The following is a 12,830-nucleotide window of genomic DNA, read 5'->3' as shown; positions in this document are numbered from 1 at the left end:
GGGGGTTCAGTGTCTTGCTCAAGGACACTTTGACAATGAGCGGGGATCAAACCAGCTACCTTGTGGTTGCAGGACGACTGCTCTCCCCGTGATCTACAGCAATATTACATAACATCCGAGTTTAATGGATGTGTTTTTGGTCAGTACCGATGTTTCCCTTTTTTATGCCTAATTTTTTATTTCAATTACAAAGCTTACAGAGCTGTTCTAGCTCCATGTCACTAGGTGGTGCTGTAGCTGTCACCATCATATGGATCACGGGTTGGTATTTCTGTTTCTTATAACAATCCTCACCTCCTTCTGCTTCATATCCGAGAAATACTCACACTGAAGTACACTTCCTCTATGAAAAAAATTATTACAAAAATTAAATGCATGTGTGAGATGTGATGTTTTCCAGACTTCTTCAGATTTCATTTTTCACGGATGAAACGGGTGACAACATTTCAGTATGTGACAAATAAATTAGAAGCAACTAAATCATCATTCCACCAACACTCAAGTGTGGGTCATATAAGTTTGACTACGAACCAAGTTCCTACATTCAGACATCCTCCACCCAAAAACAAGTTTCTTGTGCTTCCTTTTTCTTTCCAAAGTTACATGAACATGCATTGCTGGTTTCTCCATCACAACCATCTAGATAGAAACTCTTTAAATGGCATCTCCGTCTCCTCCAGAAATGGTGTCAGGCTATTGGATGTTTCAAGGTTTCACATCACACATTCCTCTTTTGACTCGTGGTCCATGTCTACTCATTATTCATAATTTCTGTGATATTCATTGAATGTGTTGTAACTCTATAATGCTGCTCATCTGTACACATGACATCTATTCATCTGTCCATCAGGGGAGAGGAATCCTCTGTTGCTCTCCTGAAGGTTTCTTCACTTTTTTGGGGGCAGTTTCCAATTAGGAAGGAGGCCAGGCACAGGATCAGGAGCCAGGACTGGCTCCAGACACAGCCAGGTCCAATGTGACCCTGTGAGGCAAGAAGGCACAAAGACTCCGGGGAGGAAGCAGAGTTAATAAGGTGCAATGGAGAGATGTAAATTCATCCATAAGGAGAGAGAGAAGAGGATATTGGTGCTCAGTGTATCCTAAAACATCCCCCAGCAGCCTATAAGCCTATAGCAGCATATCAAGGGGCTGGACCAGGGCAAACCTGATTCAGCCCTAACCATAAGGACTATTAAAGAGGAAAGTCTTAAGTCTATTCTTAAATGAGGTGACTGTGTCTGCCTCCAGGACTGAAAGTGGAAGCTGGTTCCATAAAAGAGGAGCTTGATAACTGAAGGCTCTGGCTCCCATCCTACTTTTTAGGACTCTAGGAACCACAAGTAGCCCCGCATTTAGTGAGCGCCGCTCTCTAGTGGGGCAATATGGTACTACAAGCTCCTTAAGATATGATGGTGCATCACCAATCAAGGCTTTGTAGGCAAGGAGAAGAATTTTAAATGTGATTCTTGATGTTACAGGGAGCCAGTGCAGAGCAGCTAATACAGGAGTCATGTGATCTCTTTTCTTAGTTTTTGTGAGTACACGAGCTGCAGCATTCTGGATCAACTGGAGGGACTTAAGAGACTTATTAGGGCAGCCTGATAATAAGGAGTTGCAGTAATCTAGTCTGGAAGTAACAAACGCGTGAGACCGGATGTGTCTAGTAGAGTATCATCTGCATAACAATGAAAGTTTATGGAGTGTTTCCTGATAATGTTGCCCAAAGGAAGCATATATAAGGTAAATAAAATTGGTCCAAGCACAGAACCTTGTGGAACTCCGTGATTAACGTTGGTGGTCATTGAGGCTTAATCATGAGTCCTTTATCAGCACTAAGGTCTAACAAGACCAGTACAGAGATGAGTCCTCTATCAGGACTAAGGTCTAATAATACCAGTACGGAGATGAGTCCTTTATCAGCACTAAGGTCTAATAATACCAGTACGGAGATGAGTCCTTTATCAGCACTAAGGTCTAACAAGACCAGTACAGAGATGAGTCCTTTATCAGCACTAAGGTCTAACAAGACCAGTACAGAGATGAGTCCTCTATCAGCACTAAGGTCTAACAAGACCAGTACAGAGATGAGTCCTCTATCAGCACTAAGGTCTAACAAGACCAGTACAGAGATGAGTCCTTTATCAGCACTAAGGTCTAATAATACCAGTACAGAGATGAGTCCTTTATCTGATGCAATTAGGAGGTCATTTGTAATTTTCTCCAGTGCTGTCTCTGTGGTGCTTTCTAAATCCTGACTGAAACTCCTCAAATAAACTATTCTGATGTAGAAAGTCACACAACTGATTTGCGACTACTTTCTCAAGGATCTTAGAGAGGAAGGGAAGGTTAGAGATTGGTCTGTAGTTAGCCAACACCTCTGGATTAAGAGTGGGTTTTTTCAGGAGAGGTTTAATTACAGCTACTTTGAAGGAATGTGGTACATGGCCAAGACAAAGACACATTAACAATATCCAACAGAGAGGTGCCAATTAAAGGCAACATGTCTTTAAGCAGCCTCGTTGGGATGGGGTCTAAGAGACAGGTAGACGGTTTAGAAGTAGAAACCGTTGAAGACAATTGGTCTAGGTTAATGGGAGAAAAAACATCTAAATATATATAAAGGTTTACAGCTGCCTCTAAGGCTATTATCTTCTTTTATTTTATTTTTTTTTCCTGCTATTGAGTCAAACACCCTCAACTCTGCACCAGGTTGACAGCCCCTATCCTCCCCACCCCCCACCATTCTCCCTCCATCATTCCCAACCTCTCCCCAGATCACACTTGCACCTAATGTTTACATATAGACACTTGCACCTTCACTTTACTGTTTATACATACTGTTTATACATACTGTTTATATATATTATACATATCCACTGTATATTATACCTGCATTGCACTTTCTTTGGGTATATATACTACTCTCTTTGTACTGCTCTGGTCAGATGCTTACCAACATTTCGTTGCCTCAGTACCTGTACTCTGTGCAATGGCAATAAAGTTGAATCTGAGTCTAGTGTCATTCTCAGTGAGCCTGTAGCACTATCGACAAGATGATCAATCTGGGACGGACTAAAGTTAGCACAGGAGTCCTCCGTCACATTGAGACGTGGTATTGAATCAAATGCAGAAGGAATCTCTTCTTTAAATATAGCTACAGCACTGTCAGTTAGACATCTGGTGAAGAAACTTTTGACTAACGGTGTACACTCTGGGAGTATAAAGTCAAAAGTTATGAGGTAATAAGAACAACTAAACTACTTAGTTAGGTTGAGATGACAAAACTACTCTGTTATGTTTCTGCAAAAAGACTACTCCGTTATTTTTAGACAAACAAAACAACTTAGTTAGGTTTAGATAACAAAACCGGCAACCATACTACTCAGTTATGTTTCAGCAACAATATTAATCATTTATGTTTAAACAAATAAACTACTCAGGTATGTTAAGGCAACACAACTACTTAGTTGTGTTTCTGCAACAAAACTACTTAGTTATGTTTTGTCAACTAAACTACTCAGTTAGGTTTCGGCAACTAAATTTCTTAGTTATGTCAAGAAAGCTACTCAGTTAGGTTCAGACAACAACACTACTTAGTTGTGTTTTGTTAACAAAGCTACTCAGTTATTTTTAGACAACTAAACTACTCAGTTATGTTTAGACACACACGACTACTCAATGAGGTTTAGACAAACACAACTACTTAGTTAGATTTAGGCAACTGAAATACTTAGTTATGTTTAGGCAAAAAACTACTCAGTTGTGTTTAGACAAAACAAAAGTACTCAGTTATGTTTAGACAAACAACACTACTTAGTTAGGGTTAGACAAACAAAAGTACTGTTATGTTTAGACAACAACAGTACTCAGTTATGATTAGACAACACAACTACTCAGTTATGTTTAGAAAACTAAACTACTCAGTTAGTTTTAGACAATAACACATCTTAGTTATGTTTAGACAACAAAACTATTTAGTTAGCTGTATAAAACAAAATACTCAGTTATGTTTAGACACACAAAACTACTTAATGAGGTTTAGACAAACACAACTACTACTACTAGTTAGGTTTAGGCAACTGAAATACTTAGTTATGTTTAGGCAAAAAACTACTCAGTTGTGTTTAGACAAACAAAACTACTTAGTTAGGGTTAGACAAACAAAAGTACTCAGTTATGTTTAGACAAACAAAAGGACTGTTATGTTTAGACAAACAAAAGTACTCTGTTATGTTTAGACAACACAACTACTCAGTTATGTTTAGACAAACAAAAGTACTGTTATTTTTACACAAACAAAAGTACTGTTATGTTTAGTTGAATAGTTGAAGTGTCAGTTGGTTCTTTCAAAGAAATAGTCCCCATGACCACTTCAGACAGTGTGTTGTGTAGATTCCACAGAGTAAGAATGAGATTTTAATTACTGAGTGGAATGATGGTGTTGCCCCATCATACTCTACCATACCATTATCCTCCTCAATAAGCTGCCAAAACTGTACATTAAAAGCATGGTCTGTGTTTACAATATGCAAAATGTGTTTTTAGAATTGATACAACATTACACCCAAGAATCCTAGGAAGTCCCTGCACCAGGTAATCATAATACTGTTCTGATCATTTCAAATGTAATTTATTTTCATTACAAAATCAACAACAAAAATCATAAATTGCCAGAGACATGCGTAATAGCTACATTTTTTTTTTTTTTAATACAGAACAAAGGGAAACCACAGCGTCTGACTTGCCTCCATGAATTTCCTTTCACATACTTCAAACCTTTGGGTGTTTCTTATGAATGATATTGGCTTCAGGATGCGCTGAGATTAACTTTCAACATTTAGTGCTCTACTTTAAGGTAAAAATTTAAATATTTTGCGGAGAATTCATAGGCCTCGCCCTCTCTCTATTTTATTGAGTTATTCCCAAAGAAATGCTGTTTATAGCTGATGTGATGTTTTCTTATTGTGATTTCCGTTACTACGTGTGTTTACCATGGAACCGTAACAGACTGGTTTGGACATTCACTGGTCAAACTGGTATCTGTCTCATTTACTGCTGTGGCCCAGTCACACCAGCACTCACACCACATTCTGTTCTTTGGTGAACTTGTGTAAACCTTGAACTCGCCTCTGGTCTTTCTGATGTGACCGGGCTGGCAGACAACCTTTGAGACACAAGGTGAGGATTAAAGGATCATTCAAGTTGATTATAACTTGGGTTTGATTTATTTGTAATATTTATTCACTTTTAATGGATACTCTTCAGATCTGAGACACGTCTGGATGGAAGTAACAAGCAGTCAAATGTTCATGTTGGAAACAAACCAATAGATGATCTGAACCACTGAATGTCAGTAATAATCCCTCATTGAACAGGAAGGGGGTGTGAACTGTGATGGATGTTCCCAACAGATGGTTGAGTCCTGTTGGTTTGTTCCCATCCTGTCTGATCACATGACTTCACAGATCTCTATTAGTGCCACTGATCGATAGAGAAGACCCAAAGAAAAGCATTTTCTGTTATCCTTTAAGGAAAATGACAATTTGAGTGCTGATTTCGCGTCAAAGTGTTTTCTATGTACAATTCTTGGTTCATTAAAATTATAGTTTGAGAGGCTTTATGTATCAACTCTTCAATGAAACATTCAGAAAGAGACAGTGTATGCGATCACATTTGGCCTGACTTTATATCAAGCTCTTTTACCTTCATTATCCCTCAATATGTACAAATAAAATACAGTCCAATTAATAATAATCTATTACATGTTTTACAAAAGGGACTTTGAGTAAACGTCATTTGTTTGAAAACCCATTCAGACCATGAGAAATACTGAGGAAGCATTGTCAGGAATGATATCTTCAGAATGCATATCTCTGGTCAGTATTGTCCCTCTCATGTAACCCTCATCTTACTCATACACACAGTCATACCTGCCAATAGAAACACACGCACACACACAGTAAAAATATGATGATCAAGAACTCTGCAGTTGCATTTCAGAGTTGGTTTGCTGTCAATATAATACACACTAAATATTACAGAGGTCACAGTACATTTACAAAAGATAATCTGCCTGAGGCAACTCAAAAAGGCCTCTCCAGTGTCATCTGGGGATCCACACGACATTTCTCTGGCTTTTCAGAAATGAAAATGGAAAGACAAGTCGTTTTTCCTTCATCTCTCAGGTTGACGTCCGATGGGAAAACAACTGAGAAAAAAAACTCCAGAGCGGATCATTCACATCATCATCCTGCGATAGAAAAGTTACTCCCACTACTTTGAATGTTCCACCTTTATCCCCGTTTCACATCATCTGGCTATGACCACGGTTCCCCCAGGTTTGGATTGGAAGAGCAACGAGTACACAGTGTTCCGTTTCCTCCTACAATGACTTCGGTGCACACAGAAGAGACGCTACTCTTTGTTGCATTGGTTGGATGTTTTTATGGAGTAAGGCCATACTTCTGAAAATAAAAACAAGATTAGCAGTTCTCTGGTATGCTACGGCAGACGGAGGAGCACCTCAAACCCCCAAACACCATTTCCTGTCAAGCTTAAGGACGGTGTTGTGTTTTTACACATTCACTGACAAACTACAATCTCTGCCTCCACTTCAAGCTACGTTCTTTTTAAAGAGAGATGCAAGTAAGAAAAACAGCTCATCGATTTTTAGATTTGTGCAAAAAAAAAAAGCAGTAAATGTCCTCATATCTTCAGAGCTCTGTGTGAGGTAACGATCAAACTCCATCGAGGTGAGAACAACTCCAGATTTATCTTGTTATCTAAGATTTCCTGCCAACCACCGTGGCTCCATTTTGTGACGTGAACGGCGTAGTTGTGCTGTGATGTCATGATACCAATACCAATAGTCAGTGCTGTGGCTGTGTTCTCAAATGTATAAGTGAAAATTCCAACAAATAATATATACATATAATATTTACCTGAAAAAATAATAATTTTAAATGTTTTAAAAGTCAAGACTTTTGATTTAGAACCGCTCATATTGATTTGCATCATCAAATATCAATGCTATGAAAGCAGTGTGTGATTCCTGATGGCTGACAGAAGATGGATGTGGATATGATCTGTTCTGGTGAACAGATCTGGTGATATCTGATGTGGAAAGAAACCCTCCCTCAACCAGTGATTGGAGAGCTAGCTGCAGTCCTCAGTGCCCACTTACATCGTCTCAGTAACAGTTGTGTTCCAGTGGTTTGGTCTCCAGGTGTTTCCCAAGCCTGAACACAAGTCCTCATAGTAGGTTTTCTGTTGCACAACGTCAACAAACCACTTTATGCTACTATCACTGGCACAGATGGAAGTTTAGTTTCTTTACACTGAAAATATGCCAAGAAAATCCTGTTGTTCCTCCCGTCTGTTACGTCACAATCTTTACTCAGAGATTTTCTTTGCAGTCTCATTTGACTTATTAATCTATCCATCTGTTGACTCTACTCCGCCTCCCAGTGCAATAATAACAGATTTGTTTCCTGCTGTTAGAGATGAACAGTGAAGACTAAAGGGACGCTAAAACCAGCATTTTATATGGCTGCATTTCAGACTGAAATTGGTTCCTTTCAATGGGTTGAATATCGTCAAGCGATCAACACATGGATGCAACTGTTCAGCGTTTGTGAACTCGACACACTGATGTGATTGGCTGACAGGTAGAAAACCTTCAAACAGCTGTGTGTTTCCTCCCAGCTTCATACACCCTTCCTCCTCCCAAATTCAAACAAGCACAAGCACGAGGAAAACATGTTCCAGGTCACATAATCAATGTGCTAACACACACATTACAGCTCTACTTTACTTGACGTAGCTCCGTCTGATATTTGTACCAGAGACTTCAGAAACAAGCAGGAAAAACAAGCTTTTCCGTTTGTAATTGATATCGATTCCAATCCAATCGTTAACAAATACAGCATTTACATACATTCACATGTAAATTCTCTGCTGCAGAAACGCAAGCTGCGCTGATAGAAGCTGAATGGGCACATCGCAGTGGATCTTCTCTAGTGGACGCTGAAGGTATTGTGTTCCGCTTCGGTTCTTTGTTCCATTGTGGACATTTTTGAGGGCATTACAATTTCAAACTTCACAAATTTCAGACACTTAAAATAGCATAAAGTAAATCAAGTGCACTAGGTAGCCACTGGGAAGCTATTGTAGGTCAGGGAAAGAAAACCGGAACGTCTAAGACAGAGGTGGGCAAACTTTTTGGCTCAGGGGCCACAATGACTTTTAAAATTTGACAGACGGGCCGGGCCAGGCCAGTATTAGATGGATGGAGAGTGTTTGTGTGAACCAAGATGAATTACAAGTAAAAGCCAATAACTAAAAAGTAAAGAAAACGTTTCAGTGGAACAGTGTTGTTGGTCTGGGGCGGTGCAGTCCCGTGGGTTTGATGTGCGTTAGTTATGACGAGGAAAAATACTCTGGATGCAGCTGTTAATTTTACAACTCTAAAACTCTTGTAGTACGAACCCTGTCTCCGGCGCCAGAAAGTGGCATGCCAAATTCAAATGAGTAATCGCTTTCCAGCGGTATGCGGTACATTACGGTAATCGCTTTCCAGCGGTATGCGGTACATTACGGTAATCGCTTTCCAGCGGTATGCGGTACATTATGGTAATCGCTTTCCAGCGGTATGCGGTACATTACGGTAATCGCTTTCCAGTGGTATGCGCTACATTACGCTAATCGCTTTCCAGCAGTACATTACGGTAAACGCTTTCCAGCGGTATGCAGTACATTACGGTGATCGCATTCCAGCGGTATGCGGTACATTACGGTAATTGCTTTCCAGCGGTATGCGGTACATTACGCTAATCGCTTTCCAGCGGTATGCGGTACATTACGCTAATCGCTTTCCAGCGGTATGCGGTACATTACGCTAATCGCTTTCCAGCGGTATGCGGTACATTACGGTAATTGCTTTCCAGCGGTATGCGGTACATTACGGTAATTGCTTTCCAGCAGTATGCGGTACATTACGGTAATTGCTTTCCAGCAGTATGCGGTACATTACGGTAATTGCTTTCCAGCGGTATGCGGTACATTACGGTAATTGCTTTCCAGCGGTATGCGGTACATTACGGTAATTGCATGTAAGGGGCGGGGTGGAAGTGAGTAGCGCAGAGAGCAGCAGGCTGGAATCGCAGCCTGATACGCCAGCAGAAAGCACGTCACGCAAAGACCGCTGTGACGCCTCTCCATTCCGGACTTGAGTTTTCCGAAGCACGATGACGGCAACAGACCAGCAATAAGCATTAAAAAACATTGATGCTGGTCTGTTGCCGTCATCGTGCCTCGGAAAACTCAAGTCCGGAATGGAGAAGCGTTACAGCGGTCTTTACTATAATTTATAATAATTATAAATTATTATCCGGCGGGCCGGATTAAAAAGCCCAACGGACCGTATATGGCCTGCGGGCCGTAGTTTGCCCAGCCCTGGTTTAAGAGAAGCATTTCATGTATATGGACATTGACTGTATGTATATGAAACTCTGCTTTCCATCAACTGAGCTGATCGTTTCGTCTCTTTTGTTTTGAAGTGAGGCACAGAATTAAATAACACGTATATCAGCAGTAGAATGTCTGCAGTCTGAGAAATAATAGACAAGAAGATTCATCGTCATGGTCATAATTATTTGTTGCCTTTCCTTCACTGATGCGTTTGCTTCAGACAACAGTAACATTATGCTCCTCGTTCAGTGAATTCATATCATTACCAACTCAAAATCAGCTTCAACCATCTCACTGTCCTCCCAGTCAATGACATTCATAAACTCTCATAAAGGAGTTATGTCTTTGTTTCCTCTACAGAGTTCAAGAATACATGCCAGAAGGTGACATAAGCATCTCTACATGGGTAAACAGCGTGAAATAAAACTACAAAAAGTAACTAAAACCTGGAATTATTTTTCTTCCATTACTATTGTTAAGTCCCAAAATGTTAAGACAAATCAAATAGCTGCAGTTAGGGGTCATCCCTGTGGCTTAAGGGTTAAGACGCTGAACATGAACGGCAACACCCTCTGTCCAGGGACCCTTGTTGCATCTCTTGGCCTCTCGTCTCTTACATTATCGGCCTTTGCCAACTAAGTTGCCGCTTTGTCATTCTTAGGAATCTTTTTGTCACCAAACCAACTTCAATATTCTTTGTTTCAATCACTTTTCTAATTGTCCATTTTGACATTCTTTATGAAGCATCTCATGTCATGTGTTGGTTGTCTGGCTTGGTTTCCACAATGACTGCATTATTACTTGCATGTGATGCAATTTAAGTATTTTTCTCTTGTTATCATGGATGCTTTTTGAGTGAAAAAGGGGGTTGGTAGATGGAAATACAATGCTTACCAGTGTTTGAACCATTACACTCACTAGTTTGCACCCACTGCTTATAAGTAGCTTGCATCAAATGAAAAGTCATATTAGCTCAGGCAAACACTCCCACAACGCATCAGTTGGCTGCCCCTTTGTTCCTCTCATCATCTCTGCTTACATGACACAATAAGGCTCTCGTGGCAGATGAGGTTTAGTCCTGCAGCAGGCTGGTAGGTGGGAAAGGAGCCCTTTCTTCAAGTCTTTGTTAAGGAAGAAACAGACAATAGGGTTGACACCGGCTTGGGCGAAACTCATCCACACGGTGGTGGAGAGGTACCGGTGTGGTATTGTGCAAGCCTTGACAAACACCCTCCAATAGCACGCCACTATGTAAGGAGACCAGAGCACCAGGAACAGCAGTGTGATGACGTAGAACATCCTGCCGAGCTGCTTCTCCGCTTTGAACTCCTCCATGCCCAACAGACGCCGGTTCTGGTTGTGCAAGTTCTGCCGGATTCCTAGCAGAGTCGGCGGCATCGGGCCCCTGCCAAAGCCCGCAATCCAGTTGGCTGCTGCTTGGCCAGTAGCCCCCGGCCCGTGAAAGGTCCAGTTCTGACTTATGGCCGGCACCATCTGCACCGGCTTCATCTTACGGTGCTTGTACTCAAAGAGGAGTAACTTCATGTAGACAACATGTGTGGCTAGAATGAGCACAGCCAGCATTAGCATGAAGCCCAGCGTGTCATTAGCCTTGAAGTAGCGATGCTCAAAGATGCACTGGTCCTCCTCGCGAATGAATTTATAGGTGCCTACGTCAAAAACGGGAGGGAAAGCCATCGCCACCGACAGTGTCCACACCATGCACACCACCGCCACGCATGTCCAGAACGTCATGCGCTTAGAGTAAAAGCGATGGTGTGCGATGGCCATGTAGCGTGTTACGCTGATGCAGAACAGCATGAAGGCGGCGTGGAAGCAGAAGAGCACTGCCATGAAGGCCACCACCTTGCAGCTCAGCACGCTGTAGGTCCAGGCCGAGCCGTTCTTTATGGACACCAGCACGAAGGGGAAACAGATGGCTGAGCGAATGGTGTCGGCCAGGCACAGGTCCAGCAGGAAGTAGTAAGGCGCCTTGTGCAGGGCTCGGTCCCGCAGTACGAGCAGAGACACCACCAAGTTGCTCACCAGGCTGATGCAGATGATCAGCCCCAGCAGCACCAGTTTGATATAGGTAGAGACGGCCGAGGACTCTGCTACCATACCTCCTGCCGTGGCCACCAATGCCGCCATGGGGCCAGTCGACCCTTCGGTGCTCTCGTTTCTATTCGCCATCCCGAATGCCCCCCCACCCATACCAGCTTGTCTTCAAACACCAAAGCCACCACTCCTCCTCCGTCTGCTGGTTGTTCCTCCGTCCTCGTGGTTGCCTTCTTTCTGCGGTTCACAAGGAACAGGAACACCTCAATCCACATCGCCCCATTTCAAGAAGGGTCCCTTCTTTGGTGTGTTATGTCTTCGGACCTGCTGATCCGCTCCAAGAGCCTGAAAACAATTGGAGAATAATTATTATCATTTCAATCATTCAGGTAGTACCACACTAACATTCTGACAACACTCTTAGTCTTTACATACCGGTAATATTCTCAGAGGAGTCATTCAAGCCATGCTGGCTAGTTTTAAATTTCCGTTTACTTTTTTTTTTGTCAATTGTTAAAATCTGCATTTTAACTTGATTAAACTCCAAACCTTCAATTCCACATTCAAAGTATGGTCTGTGAACAGTCATCATATAGGTGTACCTCTTTTTAAAATGCACGTTTTCTTGTGCCCAACATTTCATAAAAAGCTGAACATCTTGCACCCATTTGACATAAAATGGACTTATAAAGTTAAAATGAACAATCAATAGGAATGGTGTTCATGTCCATCTGATGAATGTAGGTCACATATTCCCTCACTTGTTCTTTTGGTCTCCATCAACTCCTTAGCAAGTTGAGTGATGCAAGTTGTGTCTTTGCCCATATGGAGGTGAATCAGTGCAGGGCAATTCAGTTATTATATGAAAGATATACTATATAAATCACAGAACTAGAATAAAATAAGAAATTGAGAAAGTAGGATTAATATCCAAATATTTAAACTTTGTACAACATGCTCAGTGGCAACCTGTAAAAGGAAATATTGTGACGCACATACAAAAAGTAAAAAATAAGCATGGTCTAACTGACCAAAATGTTTGTAATATATTGGGAGATTACATTTTTCTAATGAGAAATAGAATACACCCTTGTATACCACTCCATAAAGTTGCCTCATGGTCCTTAGATTTCTACATCAGTGATATCTCTCAGCTTCAGTAAGCAAAGCGAGCAAAACTACCTTTTAGATCCACTACCACTTTGTTTAAGAAGCCTCAGTTAGGTTAATAATTGATAGGGACGGTCATGGTTGCACCTCATGGAAAGCTTAGTAAGCAGCTGTTGATAACTAAACTCCACATA

General features: G+C 41.4%; 1 protein-coding gene across 1 annotated transcript; it reads right to left on the bottom strand.

The window, feature by feature from the left end:
* Nucleotides 1-10,319: 10,319 nt before the first annotated feature.
* gpr173 (G protein-coupled receptor 173) lies at nt 10,320-11,682 on the bottom strand. Its single transcript, XM_034537618.1, has one exon. The coding sequence runs from the start codon at nt 11,680-11,682 to the stop codon at nt 10,504-10,506; it is 1,179 nt and encodes a 392-aa protein (XP_034393509.1). The 3' UTR covers nt 10,320-10,503.
* Between the last annotated feature and the right edge of the window lie 1,148 nt (nt 11,683-12,830).

This window comes from Cyclopterus lumpus, chromosome 7 (genome assembly GCF_009769545.1).
Source record: "Cyclopterus lumpus isolate fCycLum1 chromosome 7, fCycLum1.pri, whole genome shotgun sequence".
Lineage (NCBI taxonomy): Eukaryota > Metazoa > Chordata > Actinopteri > Perciformes > Cyclopteridae > Cyclopterus > Cyclopterus lumpus.
This window is presented reverse-complemented; position numbering and strand designations above follow the sequence as displayed.

Excerpts from the sequence above, each read along its gene's own strand:
- gpr173 (XM_034537618.1), bottom strand. The coding sequence starts at position 11,682 with ATGGGTGGGGGGGCATTCGGGATGGCGAATAGAAACGAGAGCACCGAA.